Genomic DNA, 23,956 nt, shown 5'->3' with positions numbered 1-23,956 from the left:
AATGACTACATAAAAGGATCTAAGAGTATTTAATTTAATGTGGTGATACAAATAATATATGCCAGCTGTTTTGTTGGGTCAAGGCAATGCTACAACAAAACATGTTGAATCATCCGCAAAAAGAATTCACTGACTCTCTTCAGATCAACAGGTGGTCCATCAATTCAAAACACAGTACTGAATAAAGAGACTCTTGATTGACAGCTATATCGGCCAATCACCTTATAGCCACCGTTATACAGGGGGCGGGACCTGCAGATTTAGTGGGAATTTCCATGAAATCCTCATCTTCACTATCCTCACTGGACACATGACCTCCATTCACCCCGTTCTGTTTCTTGCCACTTACATTGGCACATTTAGATGCACTGACACTTTCATCTTCATCAAGAACCTCCACACTATCTACTGAACCCTCCAAATCTTCCTCATCATCTTCTTGTTTTTGCTGAGGAGCTTGAATGTCTGTTATCTCCACTGGTTGCTTGTCTACGTAGAAGGTGGCCTGAGGAGTGGTGTCCATCTCCTCATCGTCCAAGTTCAAGCTAGAGAAAAACAGACCAACTTTGATTAATGTCAAACAATGGGGTCTGCGTTAAAAATCTGGGATTCAAAACAAAATGTTCAACTAAAAATACACTAAATACTAGAATTCTTTAAATAGTACAACAAATAAATGATAAACAAATATTTAAGATTCTGCACTACTTCTAGGTCAATAGTCAAATAAGTGAATGTGACATGATGATCTAATGGTTTTATGGACCCTACTGTATATTATGCAAGAAAAAACAACAACAACAAAAAAACAAGTAAACTACAATAAAAGTAGAAGAACATTTAATGCAGTTTTTAAATGATAATGTTATTTATTGAAGTAAAAAAAGAAGAGTGGGCCAAAATTCCACCACAGCATTGTGAAAGACTGATCTCCAGTTTCCGGAAGCATTTGGTTGCAGTTGTTGCACAACCAGCTATTAAGTTTAAGGGGGCAGTTAGTTTTTCACATGGGTGATATAGGTGTTGGATAACTTTATTTTTTGTTTACTCAGATTGCCCTTGTTTTATGTTATATCTCGTTTGAAGATCTAAAACAATTTAGTATGTAAAATAGAAAAAACAGAACAAATCAGGAAGGGGTCAAACACTTTTTCACAGCACTGTATATGGGGAGGGGATCTTCAACAGTTGTTATTGGAAAGTGGAGAGAATGGTATTGATTTAAAGCCACACTTCCTGAAAGATAAGAACTCAAGAGTGACTCACTTTAAACAAATGAATTCTGAAGAACTGCTGCTTCATCATCAACAAGGAAATACATTTTTACAATAAAAAGAGTATCATAGTGTATGTGAAGTATGTGACTGTGGGGATATCTCTTCACCTGGAGAGTGTGCATGTTTAATGATATTGTAAGCATGCATAATCACTTTAAGTCTCTATTGCTCCACACACCGTCTGTCGCAACTCTCGTTACATCAGATTTGTATACACATCTTTAATTGTCGTTTAATTCATACTAACATCTGTTTGCACTTTGCAGTATCTTTTTCCTCTCTCCATCTCTTACAGCACAGCGAGTTAGAATTACTACCGTAATGATTCTTGAAAATGGCACCTTATTATTCATACACATTTTTAACCGGGATATTCATCTAAAATTACAGCATGTCTGAAAGTGTACATTTGCCAATGCTTAGAATGGCCAATAACTCACCCTCTCCGGTGGCCGCAATGTCATACTTCGAGGGCTGAGCAAGTGCTCATTTATTAGAGTAGCAGTGTATGATTTCTTACGTGCTGCATTTTTTAAAAAACGATCGGCCAATCACAATCCCTATTTTCAACAAAAAGTATGAGCAATAATAGCTAATAATGAGCAATAACAATTAGCAAGCACTACTTAAAATTAATGAATACACAACCAGGACGTTACTCAGATTTGTACCTGTCTTTACCCCCTGTGATACGCATTTTCTGCCACATGTAATCCAGAAACATGGAGGACTGCAGGAGACGCCCAATCCTCTGTATGTGTCTCTCTGCAAGAAAAAACAAAAAAAAACTTCACTGTACTATTTTCAGTGTAAATGATAGAAATCGCCCCCAAAAAGGCTACATGTTACTTTAACCCTAGAGAACATTTTTGCTTGTTCTTTTTTTTTACACCATGTCAGCTTCTATGGCTATTTTCATGGCAAAATATAAAAAAGGTAAAAACTAAAAGCCTAAAAAAGATATTTAAGATCCATTTTTTAATAAAAACTCTCAAATTCATTCTGGACTGACTCTGTTAAAAACCACTGCAAGGGTGTCAGCAGAAATACAATTAATTTCACAGAGGATTAGAAATACCACCGTCCAATAAAATATGTTTTTGGACCCATTTAGAACCATTATAAAAACTGGTCAAAATGACCCGTGTGAATAAAGAAGGGTTAAGCAGATGTCTCTAATACTGTAGATCAGCAGTACTAGTATTGGGAACTGAGTATGGGTTCCATTTTTGAAAAAATTCCGGAAACGTTTTATGTTCATGACTTTCGGTACTATTAACAGTTCTCATATGTGCATTTTTCTGCGTGGACCCCTACTGATGCTACAGTGTGAAACACGCAGCACACCTAGTGTTGTCCGATTCCCAAACAAATGACTCTCATGAGCTGGTTCTTTTGAAGTTGAGTATTTTTTTAAGGAATATTTTTTATGAGTCGGTTCTTTTAACCTTTTCGAACATGAGTTTCTCCTGTACTGACAGACCCCCAGAGTGAGTACTTTAATGCGAGCTGTAATAAATAATAATTAAAAAAAAATCTTACCTTAAAACTTCACAACAGATGCACTGAAGGACAGATTATATATATATATATATATATACACAGGTGCATCTCAATAAATTAGAATGTCATGGAAAAGTTCATTTATTTCAGTAATTCAACTCAAATTGTGAAACTCGTGTATTAAATAAATTCAATGCACACAGACTGAAGTAGTTTAAGTCTTTGGTTCTTTTAATTGTGATGATTTTGGCTCACATTTAACAAAAACCCACCAATTCACCATCTCAAAAAATTAGAATATGGTGACATGCCAATCAGCTAATCAACTCAAAACACCTGCAAAGGTTTCCTGAGCCTTCAAAATGGTCTCTCAGTTTGGTTCACTAGGCTACACAATCATGGGGAAGACTGCTGATCTGACAGTTGTCCAGAAGACAATCATTGACACCCTTCACAAGGAGGGTAAGCCACAAACATTCATTGCCAAAGAAGCTGGCTGTTCACAGAGTGCTGTATCCAAGCATGTTAACAGAAAGTTGAGTGGAAGGAAAAAGTGTGGAAGAAAAAGATGCACAACCAACCGAGAGAACCGCAGCCTTATGAGAATTGTCAAGCAAAATCGATTCAAGAATTTGGGTGAACTTCACAAGGAATGGACTGAGGCTGGGGTCAAGGCATCAAGAGCCACCACACACAGACGTGTCAAGGAATTTGGCTACAGTTGTCGTATTCCTCTTGTCAAGCCACTCCTGAACCACAGACAATGTCAGAGACGTCTTACCTGGGCTAAGGAGAAGAAAAACTGGACTGTTGCCCAGTGGTCCAAAGTCCTCTTTTCAGATGAGAGCAAGTTTTGTATTTCATTTGGAAACCAAGGTCCTAGAGTCTGGAGGAAGGGTGGAGAAGCTCATAGCCCAAGTTGCTTGAAGTCCAGTGTTAAGTTTCCACAGTCTGTGATGATTTGGGGTGCAATGTCATCTGCTGGTGTTGGTCCATTGTGTTTTTTGAAAACCAAAGTCACTGCACCCGTTTACCAAGAAATTTTGGAGCACTTCATGCTTCCTTCTGCTGACCAGCTTTTTAAAGATGCTGATTTCATTTTCCAGCAGGATTTGGCACCTGCCCACACTGCCAAAAGCACCAAAAGTTGGTTAAATGACCATAGTGTTGGTGTGCTTGACTGGCCAGCAAACTCACCAGACCTGAACCCCATAGAGAATCTATGGGGTATTGTCAAGAGGAAAATAAGAAACAAGAGACCAAAAAATGCAGATGAGCTGAAGGCCACTGTCAAAAAAACCTGGGCTTCCATACCACCTCAGCAGTGCCACAAACTGATCACCTCCATGCCACGCCGAATTGAGGCAGTAATTAAAGCAAAAGGAGCCCCTACCAAGTATTGAGTACATATACAGTAAATGAACATACTTTCCAGAAGGCCAACAATTCACTAAAAATGTTTTTTTTATTGGTCTTATGATGTATTCTAATTTTTTGAGAGAGTGAATTGGTGGGTTTTTGTTAAATGTGAGCCAAAATCATCACAATTAAAAGAACCAAAGACTTGAACTACTTCAGTCTGTGTGCATTGAATTTATTTAATACACAAGTTTCACAATTTGAGTTGAATTACTGAAATAAATGAACTTTTCCACGACATTCTAATTTATTGAGATGCACCTGTATATATATATATATATATATATATATATATATATATATAAATAATGTGGTTTTTAGATGTTTATAATGATTGATTATGATATGATGCGATCAAGAATGCACTTGCCGGCTATGCTTGCTGCCACATTGTTTAGATGCGACATTCCCAGCACCGGAAGTGGTGAGAATGAGTGACGGAGGGAATGGGAGAAGGCTCGAGTGGATTGACTAGTTTGTATATTCTTTGTTTCACGTCAGAAAACATGGCCGCATCGCTGCATCAAAACAGTGCATTCCGACAGTAATGGCTTAAACTTTTTAGTGATTGAAACATATAAAAATTAGACTATTTGAGAAGCTGGTTCATTATGACAACAACTTCATTCCCTCTTTTGCTGGTAAACAGCAGCACGAATGCAGATCACACTGGTTTGATCGTACACGTCTGAGCCCAGCCTAGTGTAATCACACCGGTTTGATCATACATGTGAAAGGGTTAAATGTGCAGCATCTGGCACTTACGGTGTAGTGCAATTCCCAAACAAATGACTCCTATGAGCCAGTTCTTTTTAGTGAATCAAAAACACTCATACATCAGTCAAAGCGGTTACGGAATTGTTTTTTATACTGATGCGCAAGTTATGAAGGTCCAACCCTAAATGAAATCAAAACTGTTGAAATCTCAAAACCATGAAGTACAAAATTTGGCTACATAACAGTCTAAACTTTCTCTGCAGCTGTTACTTTAATTTTACTGACTGCTTGTTCATATGACAATGTGCAGTTAAAGATACATATGAGTTTTGTTGTGATCAGTGAAATAATAATGATAAAATGTTATCAAATTTCTTGTTTGTTTAGACTTTTTATTTAATATTTGGTTAGGATCAATTATTGGATTGCATTTATGCCTCTAAAAAGTATGCAAACATGCCATTTACAAGAACTGTATGAAATGTATTTCTGTTTTATTATATCTGCTCTGTAGAAATGTGAAATTCTCTCATCATTTGGCAACAGACTGCTAAGTGCAGTAAATGCAATAAGAATTGCATTTCTTATTTCCAAATAATTATTTTTGAAAGTACTGAAAGGATCGAAATTCTACATCTTACGACTACAATCCCTTAGCAGTACTCTGTTTACCGTGTGTGTATTGGTTTGGGAAAACCACTTGTGTGTTTAGGGCACCTGTATATGGGATGAGGCCCTCGAGATGTGTGCGGGCCCCTTGATACTGCAGCAGTTCCTCTGGGCTCAGGTGTGTGAGCAGCACCTGCAGAACGGACTGAGCATCTAGACAGCTCCGTGAATTAGTGTTCCACACCACACAGTACCGCAACACTGACTCTGAATACACAAGAGATTATAGTAACACAACAAGGCAAGACAATCAGAATGAACCTGATGACCTAGTGTCCTATAACAACATATGACGTGAATAAACCTTTCTGATCCTGACGGAGTTTCAGGAGGGTCTTTTCTAGCTGCTGTGAGGCATCATCTTGTTGACGAATTTCTGTAAAAAAGAAAAGTATTTAAAGGAGAAATATTTATTTAAGTGAATGAGGATTGAGGCTGTCATTCATATGACTAATGCGGTATATTCCAAATATTCCGAAGCCACGTGATAGCTTTATGTGAGGAACGGACTGAAATTTGAATGGATGCAGAGAGTGGAGGGCAAGATTTTCACTGAATAACTACTTGTGTTTCAGTTTGCTCATTACTGAAAACCTATTGTATAATTACAGAAGACCACTAGAAGATAATGCTTTTTTGTACTTTTAAAGCTCGATAGTCCCAGTCCTCATTTAGTTTCATTATATGGAAAAGAGTAGCCAGTAATTTCTTCAATGTTTTTACTTTGTGTAGAACAAAGTCATATTACCTGCTATCCCTCTCCAAATCATTTATTACATTCTCACTACTGTTTCTTTCAATAATGACAACAAGCCCAATCATAAAAAAGTAAGAAATTGCACCATTCCTAACTTTCCAATTTCAATAAGTTTATTCATCATGACTGCATCATATTATCATGACTTTTCTAAAGAATCTTGTCAAAAACAATACAATGAAGAAATAAACTGAAGTTGAGGTGTGTCTTAAATAAATTAAATATGAGTGCTGCTCGACCTGTTTTTACATTTAACGACCAAAGTGCCTGTTTAGGAGAAATACATTTTGAAAGTAAACAACACAGGCTGACACATTCACACAGATAAATTAAGAAAAAGTACCTTTAATAACACGTAGCACGGTGTGTGGCTGATCCAGAGAGATAGCGATACCCAGAGCCTTTAGATATTTCTTCTCATGGAGTAAATTTGACAACACCTGCTGCCTGTTAAGAGATACCATAAATACTATAAACACTCTTTATTAAAAATGGTATTTACAACATGTCTGAAATGGCAGAAAACAGAAATATGGCACACTTTAAAGTAAGGCTGCATTAATAAAACAGTTAATATGAGCACATCATGTCCAAAATTTATTAGACTACACCATAGTGATTATTATATATACAAAAATAGAAGTAAGATTTTTACATTTTCTGAAGAAAATTTGAGTGGCGCTTGCCTACACAAACTTGTCACCAAAATGCTAGAGTATCAGATGTTCTGAGCAGTTGTTAGCATGCTGTTAGGTGGTTGCTAAGGTGTTCTCAGTTAAGACATTGCTAGGGAGTTGTAGATGCTAGGTCGTTAGGGTGTACAGGTTGATTACTAATTAGTTCTTAGGGTGTTCAGGGTGATTACTAGGCAGTTGTTAGGGAGTTCATGGTGATTACTAGGAGGTTATGGTGTTTTGGGAATTGCTAGACAGCTGTTAGGGTGTTCTGGGTGGTCACTAGGTGGTTAGGGAGTTCATGGTGATTACTAGGAGGTTATGGTGTTTTGGGAATTACTAGACAGCTGTTAGGGTGTTCTGGGTGGTCACTAGGTGGTTAGGGTGTTCAGGGTGGTTTCTTGGCAATAGTTAGGGTTTTCTGGCTGATTACGGGGCGGTTAGGGTCTTCTGAGTGATTACTAGGCGGTTGTTAGGGTGTACAAGGTGGTTACTAGGCGGTTAACGTGTTCAGGGTGGTTACTAGGCAGTTAACGTGTTCAGGGTGGTTTCTAGGCAGTAAAGCTGTCAAGGGGTGGTTTCTAGGCAGTTGTTAGGGAGTTCAGAGTGGTTACTAGGTGGTTAGGGTGTTCAGGGTGGTTTCTAGGTAGTTGTTAGGGAATTCAGGGTGGTTACTAGGTGGTTAGGGTGTTCTGGTAATTACTAGACAGCTGTAAGGGTGTTCTGGGTGATTACTAGGCAGTTGTTAGGGTGTTCAGGTTGTTTACGAGGTAGTTAGGGTGTTGTTCTGGGTGATTACAAGGTGGTTAGGGTGTTGTTCTGGGTGATTATGGGGCGGTTGGGGTGTTCTGGGTGATTACGAGGCAGTTATGGTGTTCCGAGTGATTACAAGGCAGTTATGGTGTTCTGGGTTTTTACAAGGCAGTTAGGGTGTTCTGGGTGATTACAAGGAGGTTAGGGTGTTCTGGGTGATTATATGGAGGTTAGGGTGTTCTGGGTGATTACGAGGCGGTTAGGGTGTTCTGGGTGATTACGAGGCGGTTAGGGTGTTCTGGGTGATTACGAGGAAGTAGGGTGTTCTGAGTGATTACGAAGCAGTAATTGTGTTCTGGGTGAGTACTGGGCAGTTGTTTTGGAGTTCAGGGTGGTTACTAGGGCATTGCTACAGTGTTCTGGGTGGTTGCTAGAGTGTCAACAAGTGTTGCTTGCTGCAACTCACGAGTCGAGCCCCAAGTCTCTATATATTTCTATCTCTAGAAATGGCTTGCTTCCTTCCTTCACCCATTCTGTCATCCACCAGGTTAAAATGGCAAAGTTCAAAAAATGAACATTGTTAAAAAAAATCTCTAACCCTATGTACTCTGTATGAACAATTATAGTGGCTTTTGCTTTAGCAACCACATCAAGCACAGAAATCCTTCCACAACAGTGATAAAGCTTATGTATAAACATAGATAAAGGTATTATAAATGAAGAATTGACCACCATAGATGGAGATGGATGGGGTAAAGTTGTGAACTAGCTGTTAGGCTTTATGAAGGAATATTTTAGAGATAAATGTTGTCACTTACGTTGTGGTTTTACATTTAAGGCATAGTCAAATAAAACAAGTGTGTAGGACTCTACGTGCTCTGCTGAAAAGTTCTGACATCTCTGACCTTTTCAATCTTTCATCAGATTTCATATAACTGATTGCAGTTGTTTCATATTTGAAATACGAGCAGAGAAGACCTACTTAAGAACTTGTTCTTCTTGTTTTGCCTGCTCCTCTGCGAGCTCCACTTCAGTCACGTCCTAACATGGAGAGAGAAAGAGAGAGACAATGAGAGAAAGAGAAACAAATGACTGAATTAAATCTTGCAAGACTATTGAAATAAGTACCAATGATGCCACCGTTACCAATTTGAAACAGTGTCAACAAGCACTTTGGACTACAAATACAATGGAAGTGTTGGTTACCTAACAAAAACCTGCAAGGTATTTTGAAGAAATAAAGGAAAAATTTTATTTGTTGGAGCCATGGTGCAGCAGTGCTGCTCATGTGGTAGATGCACATTCGAGTCTGACCTGCATCATGCTAGGGCTGCAGTGTTTCCCCTATATACATTCAGCAGCGGCACACAAATTGAGTGCCACTGAGATTTCACATAGTTCATTAATATTCTTTACGCAACGTAACGCTTGCTAGGCCCAGTCAGCAGTGCGCTTTTTACACTGCACACTCTTGAATGTACTATGAAATGAAAGGGAGCCCACCACACACACAAATACAGGCACGTAATCACAGTGATGTCACCGTATACCAATGTGAGCATGTCCTGCAATGGAGAAGGATACCCGCAGGGTCTGAATACCAGCGTGGGATTGCAGATATTGCGCACAAATTTAATAATTCCCACATGTTCCACGTTCAGAATGTGGGGAATTACCGCACACTTTTATTCACTTTAACATGTAGCTGCGAATTGGTAAACCAATCCATACAGATGAACAAATCTTGTGTTTGTATCAAACTGTAATTCCAGAACTTGCACAAGTAAATCAGCTCTTCCGCATCCCTCTCTCATGCACTTCACTGAACGCTTGAGTTTCGTGTAAGCGCGCGCAGAGAGAAAGTCACAAGTATGTCGCATATTTACTGAACTTAAGATTCGACGTGCGAATGGTGTTGTACCGCGTTTCTGCAAGTGAGCAATGCGATAAAACTATCGCTACTGTTTATGATCAACAAAGCAAAGCTGTCAACATTGCAAGCACGCAAAGTCGGAGTGACCTAGCTTGCCCTCGTATTATATTCCAGAACCTTTGACAAGGCAGACACAGCAAATATGCTTTGTGTAAACTGCTACCAGAACTACTCTGGGTGAAGAGAACTTACTGCAGGGAGAAGAGAAACAATTAAACACCTGTCAACTCCATCTATCTGGAGCTCCATCTGACCTTTACAGGTATTTTCTCTGCCCTTAGAATCAGTCCATTTTAAAAAAAAGTATGTAAAAATATGCATAAATAATAATATTATAGTAATATAAACACTACTACTTGTACTCTTAAAGTGATAGTAATTCTGTCATCACTTGCAAGTGTTTATGATTTCCTTTCTACAGTGGAACTCAAAAGGGAGAATGCATGGAGAAAAAAAAAATTGAGGAAAAAAATCAAAAACAAAAAACAACAGTGACAGTGAATGGTGACTGGAGCTAACATTCAGCCTAACATCTCCTTTTGTGTTCCACAGAAGAGAAATTCATACAGGCTTGGGGGTGAACTGCCCTTTAACTACCTGTCATAGTCTTTGTTAAAGGTATCTGCCAAGAACAACAACATATAAGTCAGCACATGATTGCATCACGTCTTGCTGAGAAACAAGAAACTGAAACAGAGGACCGTAATTAGGCTATATACTTGAAAAATCATCCTATCTGAATAAAACTACATTTAAGAATTGTAACCCCCTGTGAGATTTAGGTAAGATTCTTGTAAATGTTCAGATGTATTAGTAAATTTTTTTTCTTACCCCCAGAGCCCTTCAAAAGCCCCCAGTAAACACACACAGGACAAAGTGAAAATGAATAACCCCATCTATAATGATTCTAAGGTCGTTTTATGCTATTTCTCCACCGACGTGTGTAAACACAGGTCCGGTGTTACGCACAACAGCACCGCTGCTGAAAAAAATCCTGGCTGGACGATATATCGAATTCTCACAATATCACAATATAGACCATGTACTTGTAAAATGTAAACAGAACACAACAAAGAACACTTAAAAAGAAGCGTTGCATGTGACTATAAGCACAAAGACAGCATCAAATCATGTATGCATATGTTCGACTAATCTTGTAAATGTAATGCGCTGGCAGTAAATTTGGTGCAATTACCCTACTGACCTATATGGCCATGAAAATAAGTGCTAGAGTTTCTCAGACAGCTTACTAATGTGCTCTAAATAAGTTAATCAAACACCTCAAAACATAATGAAAAAAAAAAAACTATTTACTTTTTTAAATGTCCTATTTGCTTTTTATTGTGCACGATTTGTCAGTGCACGTTACTCTAAAGAGAAAACATGTTTTTTAATCTTTCATAATTTAATGAAATAATCTTTTAAATAATTTCAGTTTAATAACCGTTTTTGCCTCTGTACTGACATTTCTGCTGAAAATCAAGGGCATGTGTTCAGGGGAAAATATTATTATCTAATAATATCAGTTTAAAATACTACATCCTCACAGTCCAATCAAATCCCAATAGATAAAAACAAGCCCCGCCCTTTATTATTTTCCACCAAATACTGTTTCAAACAGAAAAACCTCACATTATGGAAGTTAAAATTGTTGTAAATGCTGCTTCATGTTGACCTTAAATAATAGTGAACGTTAAGAAATAAGGAACGGATCATTTTCACTGTTATTATGTAAAACATTGGCCATTTCCTCTTAATACATGCAACATTTTAAGCAGCTATGCTGTTAAACGTTGCACTTGCATGTTTCCTCCCTCAATTGACATCTGTCTGGACTGACCTTCCAGAGTATAATGTTGGAATCAGCAGATCCAGTCACAATCAGGTCATCTTTGCTGCTGGCATGCAGAGCCCACACTTTGTCCTGGTGAGCGTCAAAGGTTTTCACACACTCGTTAGTTTTTATAGTCCACAACTTCATGAGTCCATCCGAACCACTGCAAAATTACATAGAAAAAAGACCGGGTAATTTCTTACACCTTTCTGAAAAACTAAAATGTAAAAACTATCCAAAAGCTGCAATATTTGGTTTGAGTACAGTAACCTGCATGGACCACAAGCACAGAATAAATTTTTTACATCTTTTCTCCCCAGTTTGGAATGCCCAATTCCCAGTGCACTCTATGTCCTCGTGGTGGCATAGTGACTCGCCTCAATCCGGGTGGCGGAGGAAGAATCTCAGTTGCCTCCGCGTCTGAGACAGTCAATCCACGCATTTTATCACGTGGCTTGTTGAGCGCGTTACCACAGAGACATAGCGCGTGGAGGCTCACGCTATTCTCCGCGGCATCCATGCACAACTCGCCACGTGCCCCACCGAGAGCGAGAACCACATTATAGCAACCACGAGGAGGTTAACCCAACGTGACTCTACCCACCCTAGCAACCGGGCCAATTCGGTTGCTTAGGAAGCCTGACTGGAGTCAGTGTCTTTACTTGCTGAGCTACCCAGGCCCCCCTGCACAGAATCATTTTCAAAAGGTTCTGACTATTAGAGGTAGACCGATATATCGGTGCCGATAGTTGCTTTTTGGAACTATCGGTTATCAGCATAAATCTATTCTGATAATTGCCGATCTATAAATATATATATTTTTTATTATTCCTCTGTGGCCGGCACTTAAGGATTCTACACAAAGAACAGCTTGGTTCTACAGTATAACAGCAGAACAGCGCATGTGTGTGTTTGGACTGCAGCCAGAAAATGCAGTTAACCTACCCAGAGACTAGCTGAGTTCCCCGGCTGACGAACGTAATCTTTAGCACAGAGGCATCATGTCCCTCAAACGTCTGCAGAGAAAAAAAACCCCACATTAATCTCAAGAAACAACCATCAATCAACCAAACATCTGCATGTACAGACTCTCAAAGATTAAATCAAATTATATATCAATTAAATATAAATACTGTATAATGCATTTCACAATCACCATGTGGCCAATGTTAAAGTGTAACTTACCTTGAGGCAGCTGAAATCATGAATGCCCCACAGCTTGATGGAGCCGTCTGCGGATGCCGTAGCCAAGACCTGATCCACAGGAGAGAACTGAACACACCAGATACCTCGACTGTGACCTCTGAAGACCCCTAACAGACTCATATCAGCCAGCGACCAGAGTTTAGCTGTGCGATCCTGAGAGCCAGACGCCAGCAGTTTGTCATTGGGAGAGATGGCCACACTGTTCACATCCTTCAGGAACATTTGAGAAAGAGACAAATCAACAGAAGACAAGGATGATGAGAAGCAAAATAAAAACTAGGGGTGAAGCAGAGTTGGGAAGTAACTACAAGTAGCAACGTTACAAATGTAACTACATTTTGCAATATCGTGACAGTAGTTCAGCTGTTTTAAGCTTTTCCATTTGTGTCATATTTTATTGCATGCACGGATTTAAATTTAAGCAAAAGGAGGTAATAAACGCATTCGTCTAAAATGTGTGCTTTCATATAAAGCGTTGGGAACTCTGATTCGTTTCAGTGAATGAGTATATTTGAGTGGTTCATTTAAATTACCGGCTCATAGACACTGTGTAATTACATTTTACGTGTTCCTTTTGGTAGAAATTTTTTTTTTTACCATAATTTTACAAAATAGTATATTATTTAGTTAAATGTTATTTTTGAAATTTAACAATGAACTGTTGCTACAAAAAAAAAAAAAGTGCCTTATCTTATATCTCTCAATGTCCAGTTTTTCTTTTAATACAATGGACACATAATAAATGTCAAAGACATCAAAACAATGGAAATCTGAAGAGCTGGAACGTGCTTGAGGGCTTGCTTTCTGCTGTCAAACCCATTCTGTAACATGACACATATGGTTTCATTCAGGACAGCCCAGGTTTTACCTGACAATAGTTTCATTGAAAGCATTTCCTGTGTGAGTGTAAACGTGACTATGCCAACGACCCACCTTATCGTGAGCTTTCTCTGTAAGTCGTGAAGTCATCAAGGCCGGTTCAAACCCCGCAGCAGGAAGCGGGTCAGGCAGGTCCCACACTTTAACAGTGCAGTCCTGACTCCCCGATACGAGGAAGACTTTCTTTAACCTGTGTACAGGAAGAGGGAAACAGCTTTTAGAAGAGTTAGTATGTACCCTTTTTACATTTATGCATGTCTGTGCAATTACAACGTGCCTCATCTTGTACATCTTATCAAATAAAAGTCATATTCTTTTCAGTGCTGACGGCATCGCTACAGATATCTGACCTAGAGCAGGCGATGGAGCCCACTGCATTGGAGTGTCCGCTGCCCTGAGCCACACACTGCACGCGGCCGCTCTCCGGGTTCATCCTCCACAGCCGCAGGGACTTGTCCTGTGCAATACATTAAATAAACACTCTGTGGAAGAAACTGTGCTTTCAGAATGAAATATTTTAAACATTTAACTGATAAGTCACCAGTCCAGCTTTCTTTTTTTTTTTTTTTTATTCCCTTTTCTCCCAATTTGGAATTCCCAATTCCCACTACTTAGCAAGTCCTCGTGGTGGCGCAGTTACTCACCTCAATCCCGTTGGCGGAGGACAAGTTTCAGTTGCCTCCGCTTCTGAGACCGTCAATCCGTGCATCTTATCACGTGGCTCATTGTGCATGACACCGCGGAGACTCACAGCATGTGGAGGCTCGTGCTACTCTCTGCGATCCACGCACAACTTACCACGTGCCCCATTGAGAGCGAAAACCACTAGTCGCGACCACGAGGAGGTTACCCCATGTGACTCTACCCTCCTTAGCAACCGGGCCAATTTGGTTGCTTAGGAGATCTGGCTGGAGTCACTCAGCACACCCTGGATTTGAACTCGAGACTCCAGGAGTGGTAGTCAGCGTCAATACTTGCTGAGCTACCCAGGCCCTATCAGTCCAGCTTTCTAACAAAAAGCAGCAGACTCACCTTTGCACAGCTTGCAAACATGAAACCCTTTCGCAACACATCTATAGACAAGATGGTATCTGCAGACAAATTATCATAGAAGTTGTTTAGAAGATGCCAAGACAGTTTTGTTGACAAGAATGTCAACAATGTAGACTGATGACAAGTGCCACTTGAGAATCTATTCAGTGTAACATTTCATTTTTCCATTCTAGCATTTACACAAAAATAACTAAAGAACTTGAGTGACACAATTAATGAACAGTGCAAACCTAGTATGCACTCAATGCATTGTTTATTAACATTAAAGGTCAAAGCAAATGGAGAAAACTATTTCTATTATTATTTCTTATGTGCATGATTTTGTGGAAGGTTTCTGTGTGGAAACCTGGGTTGTGGTCATCAAGGAAAAAGGGAATGTTCGGAATAGCATACTACTACTACTATTTTAGAAACGTATGCAGCGCGTTCACTGTAAAGAGTGTGTGAATTTTCTGTGTGCACTGAATACCCAGATGACCTATGCAGTATACAAATGCTGTACATAACCAGGGTATTCTGTACGGAATACTGGGTGCCACAATTCGAAGTGCTCAATATTCAATGTAATAATTTTTTGGCACTTTTAAATTGCAAAATTACAGTGTTTGTTTCTGAGATAAGTGTATGCCATTGTGAGGATGCCTCTACAAGCCAGTTGTTTCAGCAGTGGACTGAACAAACACACAAGAGGCAAATGGTAATCCTACTTTGGTTAGTGCACACTTACCTGCCTTTTAAGAGATTAGCTCAGGCAACTAAGTGAATGTCACACCACTTGTACCAAATTCATGAACCAAAGTTATGAGTTATATCATGATTTTCTCCATGATTCTATTAATTTAAAAAAAAAATAGCATGCAGTATACAGCATATACTCTGTAGCATGCAGCAGGCATACACACAGTGCTGATGCCCTCTGGTGGCTGTCACTGACCTGTGTGTCCATACAAAATCTGGCAGCTATTGGTGGCCAGCTCAAAGACCTTCAACTGAGAGCTGTTAGTAGCCACAACGATGTGTGTGTCATCCTTCCCCAAAAACTTCACATCCAAGATATCATCATTGTAGCCAACAAACTTTAAAAGAAGAGGAAAAACAAGACAAAGAGTCAACTTTTCTGGAATGTAATAGGATTTAAAAGAATATTTCACCAAATAAAAAAAAAAATCCTGTTATCATTTACACACCCTAATGGTGTCCTAAAACTGTATGACTTTCTTTCTTCAGTGGCACAAAAAAAGAATAGTTAATTAGAATGTTAGCCTTTTGGGGGGAACCATCTCTTTAAGTTCGGGATATATCTAGGCTAGAGGCAGACAGATGAAAAGTGAACTCTGGCAGGACTGACCTGCTGCTCTACAGCGAAATTGGGCAGCTTATAGATGAGGATGTTATGCTCTGCGGTGACTGTGGCCAGTCTGTTGGATTGAGGCATGGACAGGCAGTGCAACAGACTGCGTGGGTCCAGATCACCCTCCTCCGGGATGAGAGCAGGAGCATCGGGTAGGGTCTGTGTAAACACACAGCGTGCTGAGCTGGACTCCCACACTCTCAGAACACCTGTGAAGGACCATCAGAATATTCACACACCTGAACATCCACTTCCACACTAACTGACCACTGGTGTTCCACAGGGTTCAGTTCTCGGACCGCTTTATTTTACACTAAATAAGAGAATGAATATGAAAATTAGGGATGCTCTGATCAGGATTTTTACAGCCGATACCGATATTCTTGTCACCTGATCGGCCAATACCAATTCCGATCATTTCACCTTTTATCAAGATCTCTGTCATAACTGGCCATATGTAAGCTTTCTGCACACTGTCACTATTAATTGAATTTTCTTCGTCCCAGTAATATCACTTTGCCAAGATTTTGCTAACAAAAAAAAAAAAAGCTTTTTTTTTTTTTTAAATAATTATTTCAAATAAGTATAGGCTAACAAAATATTCTCTATATTAAGATAGATAGTCCTATAAAAAATGAAGCTATAATGTCAAACTGAAGACCTGAAGACAAACTGATAACCCATAGATGCAATAAAACTTAATGTAACATTTTTGATTGTTGATTCATTGTCATTATTTCATATAATTATTATTATTCCTTATTTTATTTCTATTTTTATTTTAGCATTATATTTAATATATTAAATTATGATATGTCTAAATAATTATTATATTTATAAATTCCTTCCCTGCCTTTTCATTTAGTTGGACGATTGTATTAATAGTTCACTTGTTGCTGCTTGAACTTTAATGAGGGGAACACGCGCTCTCTCACGAGGGGATGAAAGATGAGAGAGACAGATGAAAGGAAAGCAGATGTTTCTGGACTCTTACGGGTGCTACTATTGTTAATGCCATTTAATGGGGAGATATTTAATAAAAAATGTTTGAATTACACCACATCTTGTAACTCGAATTATTACTGAGATGCCTATCCCCGGTGGAGACTGAGAAGCTGCCGCCATGAACGATGAAAAGGACCATTTCACAGCTTGTGCTGTTTTCCCTTTGCCATGTCACGTGCAAAACGCCATATATACAATACACAAACTTTTCATATTCGCCATACCTCTTCCTCTGCATAGTTCTTAACTTCTCAATCAACTTTGTTGTCTTACAACACTTTGCCAGTATTCCCCACACACTAAACTGATCGGCCAAATGATCGATCACCAATCGAGTCATAGGATGTGAATATCAGCCGATACCGATCGGTGGCCAAATGATCGGAGCATCCCTAACGAAAAGTGATTAATATGTAATGACAATGAATTATTAGCAGTGCAAAGATTTGAAAGCCGAGAATTTCTAGAAATTTTCAAGAGCATGTTCGTCATTTACCCCAAAAACCAAAAGAAAGAAAAAAAAAGTTTAGCATAAAGAAATTAAAGCCTATTTTTAGGAAAAATTTTAGTAGCCTACTGTAATGCAAAAAATATCATTCTAATTCATGTATAAAGGAATAATAGTTCCCCCAAAAATATAAATTCTCTCACCATTTACTCACCCTCATGCCATCCCAGATGTGCATGAATTTCTTTCTTCTACTGAACACATAGATTCTTAGAAGAATATTTCAGCTCTGTAGGTCCGTACAATGCAATTGAATAGGGACCAGAACTTTGAAACTCCAAAATGCAGATAAATGCAGCATAAAGGTAATCCACAATTCTCCAGTGGTTTAATCCATGTCTTCTGAAGTGATCTCATCCGAACTAATTTTTCACTGTACATCTTGTCATTGCAGTATCTAAGCACAATCATAATTTTAAGTTCGATTACACTAACTAGTGCATGACTCATTCACAGAGTGCTAGATGGCGCTAGGAAGCGTAATCGAGCTTGAAATCATGATCGTGCCTAGACACCGCAATGGCAAGATGTATAGTGAAAAATGCGTTATATTTTTGGTCTGTTCTCATCCAAAACCAACTGGATCGAAGATATGTATTAAACCACTGGAGTCTTACTGATTATTTGTATGCTACCTTCGTGCTTTTTGGAGCTTCAAAGTTTTGGTCACCGTTAACTTGTATTGTATAAAGGTGAAATATTCTTCAAAAAATTTTAATTTGTGTTCAGCAGAAGAAATAAAGTCATTTGGGATGGCATGATGGTGAATAAATGAGAGAATTTTCATTTTCAGGTGAACTATTCATTTAAATTGTGAAGTAAAATAAAGTACAGATAGTATACATCATAGGTGGCAGTATTTCTTGTGCTGAATTTAATTTCTGCTGACTTTAATAAAAAATAAATAAAAAACTATAATTCCAGTCAGGATGATTTTCTGTATTACAGTGATTTTTTGCAGTACAGTAATTAGAATCAGGGAGAGCATGTGCTTAATTGTCATAAAATAATGTCACAAAAGCAAGAAAGATCAATGGTCCTAAAATAGCTTCATTTTCATCATGCAAAAGAAATTTCTTCTTTTGATTTTGAGCTGAAATATGACCTGAACATTTCTTCTTGAGATTCCCCCCATAACCCCTTTAGTATGTGACATTCAGATTTCTTGTTAAAGAAATGACCTCCAGTTTACCTTTACTGCCAGCTGTGATAAAGTGCAAGTCATCACTCTTCACACCCATCTTAGAGTATTCGCTATTCTCAGGGAGAACAACAACGCCTTCCACAGCCTAAGAATGCACACACATACAGATAAATAAACTAACAACATAAAATATCACTTTAATTTACTTCTAGATTGTAATGTGCTTTTTCCATCTTTTACAGCTAAGACGCTGAGATAATGGCTCAAGTTCTATTGACATAAATGCACAGCTCATGGGACACAGTCATATAGTCTTACCTCATAGACAGGGACAGTCCTCTTCACCGTCTTCTCCTTCAAGTCCCACACTGTACAGATTTTATCTCGCCCAGAACTGAATTGGACACAGAATGTCTCTATTAATATTTGACTATTATAAAAAAAAAATAATAATATCCTCAATCCGACAAAATATACAATTCTGAATTGTGGACGACGAAATTAAATCACAACTGTAGTTTAACGCTGATTTGCATGCAGGTTTTACTAAGATTAAATATTTAGAAGCAAACTAGAAAAGTTTATATTCACTATAGAAATTGAAATGACGTTTTAAAATTCTACTCATTTCAATGACTTTTTCAGGCCTGGAATCACAATTTTAAAATTCCCAAATATTTTCAAGTTTTCCATGAACACAGGAACCCTGTTAATTAAATGTATCAATCTGTTACCTCATTTCATCACTCGTCTGAATGGATTCTTAGGACTTTGAGACGTAGATCTAACCCAAGCTGTAAAGTCTGGGCTATTGACCTTCACTTAAGAAGTGAATGATTCCACCAAATATTTCTAAGTACTTAACCTTAATTTTGGGAGGATACAAACTGAAGTGTAGTGTACTTCTCCTTTACCTGACCAGTGTCTGGCCATCAGGAGCAAAAGCCAGAGATGTGACGGCACTGTAGTGACTCTCTAGCACACAGATACACTTGCTGGTCCGTAGGTCCCAAATACGGATGCCACAATCCGCAGAGGAAGAGAAGAGCTGCAGCTTGCTGATGTCTGGATGGAACTCAACCAAACTTTACAGAACAAAAAAAAAAAATGTTTTTAATATTTTTATTTTTTTCCACACCGGTCTATTATTATGGTATCAAATAATACAGATAAACCTGTCCCTTGAGAGTATGTACAAATAAAATGACCAGTAGTTGGTCCCTTTTCATGTCGATCAGACTGACTCTTCTTGTATAAGTGGGCAGCTCTTAGCCCGAATAAGCTGAAAAATTGACTGCAAGACTAATTCAGTACTTACTGTACAACACCTGATGATCCTTTCAGATTGTGGGTGCAGTACTGCTTCACAATATCCCAGAGCTTGATGGTGCCATCACAACCCCCTACAAAATACATAGGACAACAATAAATCAGAGTGTCATTAATGCTGTTTAAAGTAATTAAAGGGACAGTTCACTCAAAAATGAAAATGCTGTCATCAATTACACACCCTCATGACGTTCAAAACATGTATGACTTTCTTTCTAATAGGCAGAATCACAACTTCTAGAAAAAAAGATGCAAAGTGAATGGTGACTGTCAGTCCCTAACATTCTGCCAAACATCTCCGGGTCATATGGGTTTGAAACAACATTATGGGGGAGTAAATGAAGACAGATGAAAGAGCCGATTCATGCCCACCTGTTGCCAGTAGTGTGGAGGTGCAGTCAAAAGTCATGCTGGCCACTGGCACATTGTGGATGGCCCTCCATGATCGAGTGCACTTCTCCTGCTTCCAATCCCACTGCTTCAACAGCAAAGCCCTGCTAGCAGTCACCAGCATCTAGAGAGAGACATGCAACCATCTCGATCTATACTGAAACATCAGGGCAGTAAAATGGGGCTTTGATTTCAGCGGATCAATAGATGATCTTACCTCATCATCAGGACTGAGAGAGAATGACGTGATGTCCTCCTGATCATCCTGCTCAAAAAAAACACAGCATGAGGCTTTTATACACTACTAGCCAAAAGTTTGGGAGCACTTGACTGAATTTATTAATCTTTTTTTTTCTTCTGATTTTTTTCCCCAATTTGGCATGCCCAATTCCCAATGCGCTCTAAGTCCTCGTGGTGGCGTAGTGACTCGCCTCAATCCGGGTGGTGGAGTATGAATCTCAGTTGCCTCCACGCCTGAGACTGTCAATCCGCGCATCTTATGTGGCTTGTTGAGCGCGTTACCGCGGAGACCTAGTGCGTGTGGAGGCTTCACGCTATTCTCCGTGGCATCCACGCACAACTCACCACGCTCCCCACCGAGAGCGAGAACCACATTATAGCGACCACGAGGAGGTTACCCCATGTGACTCTACCCACCCTAGCAACCGGACCAATTGGTTGCTTAGGAAGCCTGACTGGAGTCACTCAGCACGCCCTGGATTTGAAGTCGCGACTCCAGGTGTGGTAGTCAGTGTCTTTACTTGCTGAGCTACCCAGGCCCCCATGAATTTATGATTCTTATGAACTTTAAAACCTTTTGATCTGCAAGCTTAAGTTTGAATGAGTTACTATTGCTCAAAACAAATATAGACAAATAGGCTATACACTGCATGCACAATTATTAGGCAAGTGAGTATTCTGATCTTATTATTTCCATGCACATTTTCCAACTCCAAACCATATAAACTTGAATGCTTATTGGATTCAATCATTTTCAGGTGATATGTATTTGTGTAATGAGGGAGGGTGTGGCAAAAGTGACTAACACCTTATATCAAGGTGTGCATAATTATTAGGCAGCTTCATTACCACAGGTAAAATGGGCCAAAAAAGAGATTTAACTGACACTAAAAAGTCAAATATTGTAAAATGCCTTTCAGACGGATGCAACACTCTTGAAATAGCTAAACTATTGAGGCATGACCACCGGACAATCAAACGTTTGTTGCGAATAGTCAACTGGGTGCAAAAACCCATGGAGAAGAAAAGGCGCAAATTAACTGCCAAAGACTTAATAAGAATTAAACGTGAAGCTACCAGGAACCCATTATCCTCCAATGCTACCATATTCCAGAACTGCAACCTACCTGGAGTGTCCAGAAGTACAAGGTGCCAAGTGCTCAGAGACATGGCCAAGATCAAGAAGGCTGAAACACGACCACCACTGAATATATTGACAAGCTGAAGTGTCAAGATTGGGCAAAAAAATACCTGAAGACAGATTTTTCAAAGGTTTTATGGACAGATGAAATGAGCGTGAATCATGATGGACCAGATGGATGGGCCTGTGGCTGGATCACTAATGGACACAAGGCACCACTTCGAGTCAGGTGCCAGCAAGTTGGAGGAGGGGTACTGGTATGGGCTGCTATCATTAAGGATGAGGTAGTTTTCGAGTTGAAGATGGACTGAAACTCAACTCCCAAACCTACTGCCAGTTTCTGGAAAGTACTGTCTTCAAGCAGTGGTACAGGAAGAAGTCCTCAGCATTCAAGAAGGCCATGATCTTTATGCAGGACAATGCTCCATCACAAGCATCCAAGTACTCCACTGCCTGGCTAGCCAGCAAGGGCCTCAAAGATGCCCAAATAATGATTTGGCCCCCTTCCTCACCTGACTTAAATCCTACTGAGAACTTGTGGGCCCTTCTCAGACGTGAGATTTACAGTGAGGGAAGACAATACACCTCTTTGAACAGCATTTGGAGGCTGTGGTTGCTGCTTCAGCAAAAGTTGATCGTGAACAGATCAAGAAACTGACAGACTCCATGGATGGAAGTCTCATGGCAGTTATTGAAAAGAAGGGTGGCTATATTGGTCACTGAATATTTCTGAAAGGCCAAACATTTTATTTAATTGTCATTTTGTTACTTATTTGTTGCACTTACTCTAAAAATTGAGAATAAACAATTGAGTTGGTAGAAATTCTTTTTGTAATTTAGTTGCCTAATAATTGTGCACACTAATATATTCCTCTGAAAAAGACAAAACTCACTTTTTCTTTGTTAAACATTCAGGTTTGAAGTTCAATTACATTTTGGATTGACTGAGAGCATTGTGTTTGTTCAACAACACAATTAATCCTGAGGAATACAATTTGCCTAATAACTGGGCACGCAGTGTACATTATACCTATGTATGAAATTCTTTATTTATTCATATAAAACTTTAATTTATTTGAATGATTTGGAACGGATATAAAAGGATAAGGCAGAGCAAATACAGACCTGCTCGATACTATGAATAATTTTCCCAGTATTGATTTGCAAAATGATGATTCGTGGTCCACATGTGCAGAAAATGTACTGCTCATCATGACTTATCTGTAATGAGAAGCACAACAAGTAAAATATCAGGGCAAAAATTAACATTGACTAAAAAGATAATGTTGTTTTCGAAATAATAGAATAACTTACTTGCACTTTACCTCCCTTGTAAAACGGTTCAATTTTGCTGAATTCCGCATAACTAAACAAACAGGCGAGAAGATCATAAACTTGCTGTCAAATAATATAGTTTAGGTGAACTGTTAACCTTTTATGTGATGATAACCTGCTAACTTGGAGGTTCATATTTCCCAAGTAAAAGTCAACATGGAAGACAATTACACTTACTTTGATTTAAACAGCAACGTGTTTCCAGCCATGACAACCAGCAATGTTTATCCGTCTCTTGTCGATAATATGTTGTTATTATTAAAAGCATGTGTATGATTTCATTTACACATACATTTTGCACGCATGGCACGTGTTCATGTAAACGTCGCATAAAAATGACGTCAAAATTATCAAAAAAACCAAGCACAGAGTGACATCTAGTGGCAGATAAACAAACGCCACACAAAAATGTATCACTTTTTTGTTTCAATATCATACACACACACACACACACACACAGATATATATATATATATATATATATATATATATATATATATATATATATATATATATATATATATATATATATATATATATATATATGTGTACTGTCTACACAAAATAGTTACACTCAGGACCTTCAGGACAAAAATGTCCCCATTGAAACTGCATTATTTGATCCCAGTGCCATGAAAACATAAAATCATGAATTCTATGATATTATGCTTTCATTCCAAATCAAAATCAAATCAAATCACTTTACTTTCACTCAACCATATACACAAGTGCAACAGTGGGTGAAAGTCTTCGGTGCAGTTCTGAGCAACATAGCAGTCATGACAGTGATGAGACATATACCAATTTACAATAAACATCAGATTTACACAACACAATTT

General features: G+C 38.7%; 1 protein-coding gene across 1 annotated transcript; it reads right to left on the bottom strand.

The window, feature by feature from the left end:
- Positions 1-13: 13 nt before the first annotated feature.
- Positions 14-23,447, bottom strand: LOC127451154 (transducin beta-like protein 3). The gene is made up of 23 exons (XM_051715624.1): positions 23,295-23,447; positions 23,097-23,148; positions 22,908-23,003; positions 20,619-20,666; positions 20,384-20,525; positions 20,001-20,085; positions 19,597-19,767; positions 19,001-19,076; positions 18,731-18,827; positions 16,023-16,234; positions 15,609-15,750; positions 14,654-14,712; positions 13,972-14,078; positions 13,676-13,811; positions 12,722-12,952; positions 12,482-12,552; positions 11,543-11,699; positions 8,752-8,810; positions 6,686-6,789; positions 5,890-5,961; positions 5,634-5,792; positions 1,949-2,042; positions 14-545 (listed from the first exon to the last, which is right to left on the bottom strand). The coding sequence occupies exons 1-23, from the start codon at positions 23,324-23,326 to the stop codon at positions 218-220; spliced, it is 2,730 nt and encodes a 909-aa protein (XP_051571584.1). The 5' UTR covers positions 23,327-23,447; the 3' UTR covers positions 14-217.
- Between the last annotated feature and the right edge of the window lie 509 nt (positions 23,448-23,956).

Source organism: Myxocyprinus asiaticus, chromosome 14, assembly GCF_019703515.2.
Source record: "Myxocyprinus asiaticus isolate MX2 ecotype Aquarium Trade chromosome 14, UBuf_Myxa_2, whole genome shotgun sequence".
Classification (NCBI taxonomy): domain Eukaryota; kingdom Metazoa; phylum Chordata; class Actinopteri; order Cypriniformes; family Catostomidae; genus Myxocyprinus; species Myxocyprinus asiaticus.
Note: the sequence above shows the minus strand (reverse complement) of the source record. Positions and strands in the feature narration are given on the sequence as shown.

Coding starts and splice junctions, on each gene's coding strand:
- LOC127451154 (XM_051715624.1), bottom strand. CDS start 23,326: ATGGCTGGAAACACGTTGCTGTTTAAATCAAA. Junction 20,667..22,907: donor TTATTCATAGTATCGAGCAG/GTCTGTATTTGC, acceptor TTTTTTGAGCAG/GATGATCAGGAGGACATCAC. Junction 19,077..19,596: donor GATGGCCAGACACTGGTCAG/GTAAAGGAGAAG, acceptor TGTCCAATTCAG/TTCTGGGCGAGATAAAATCT.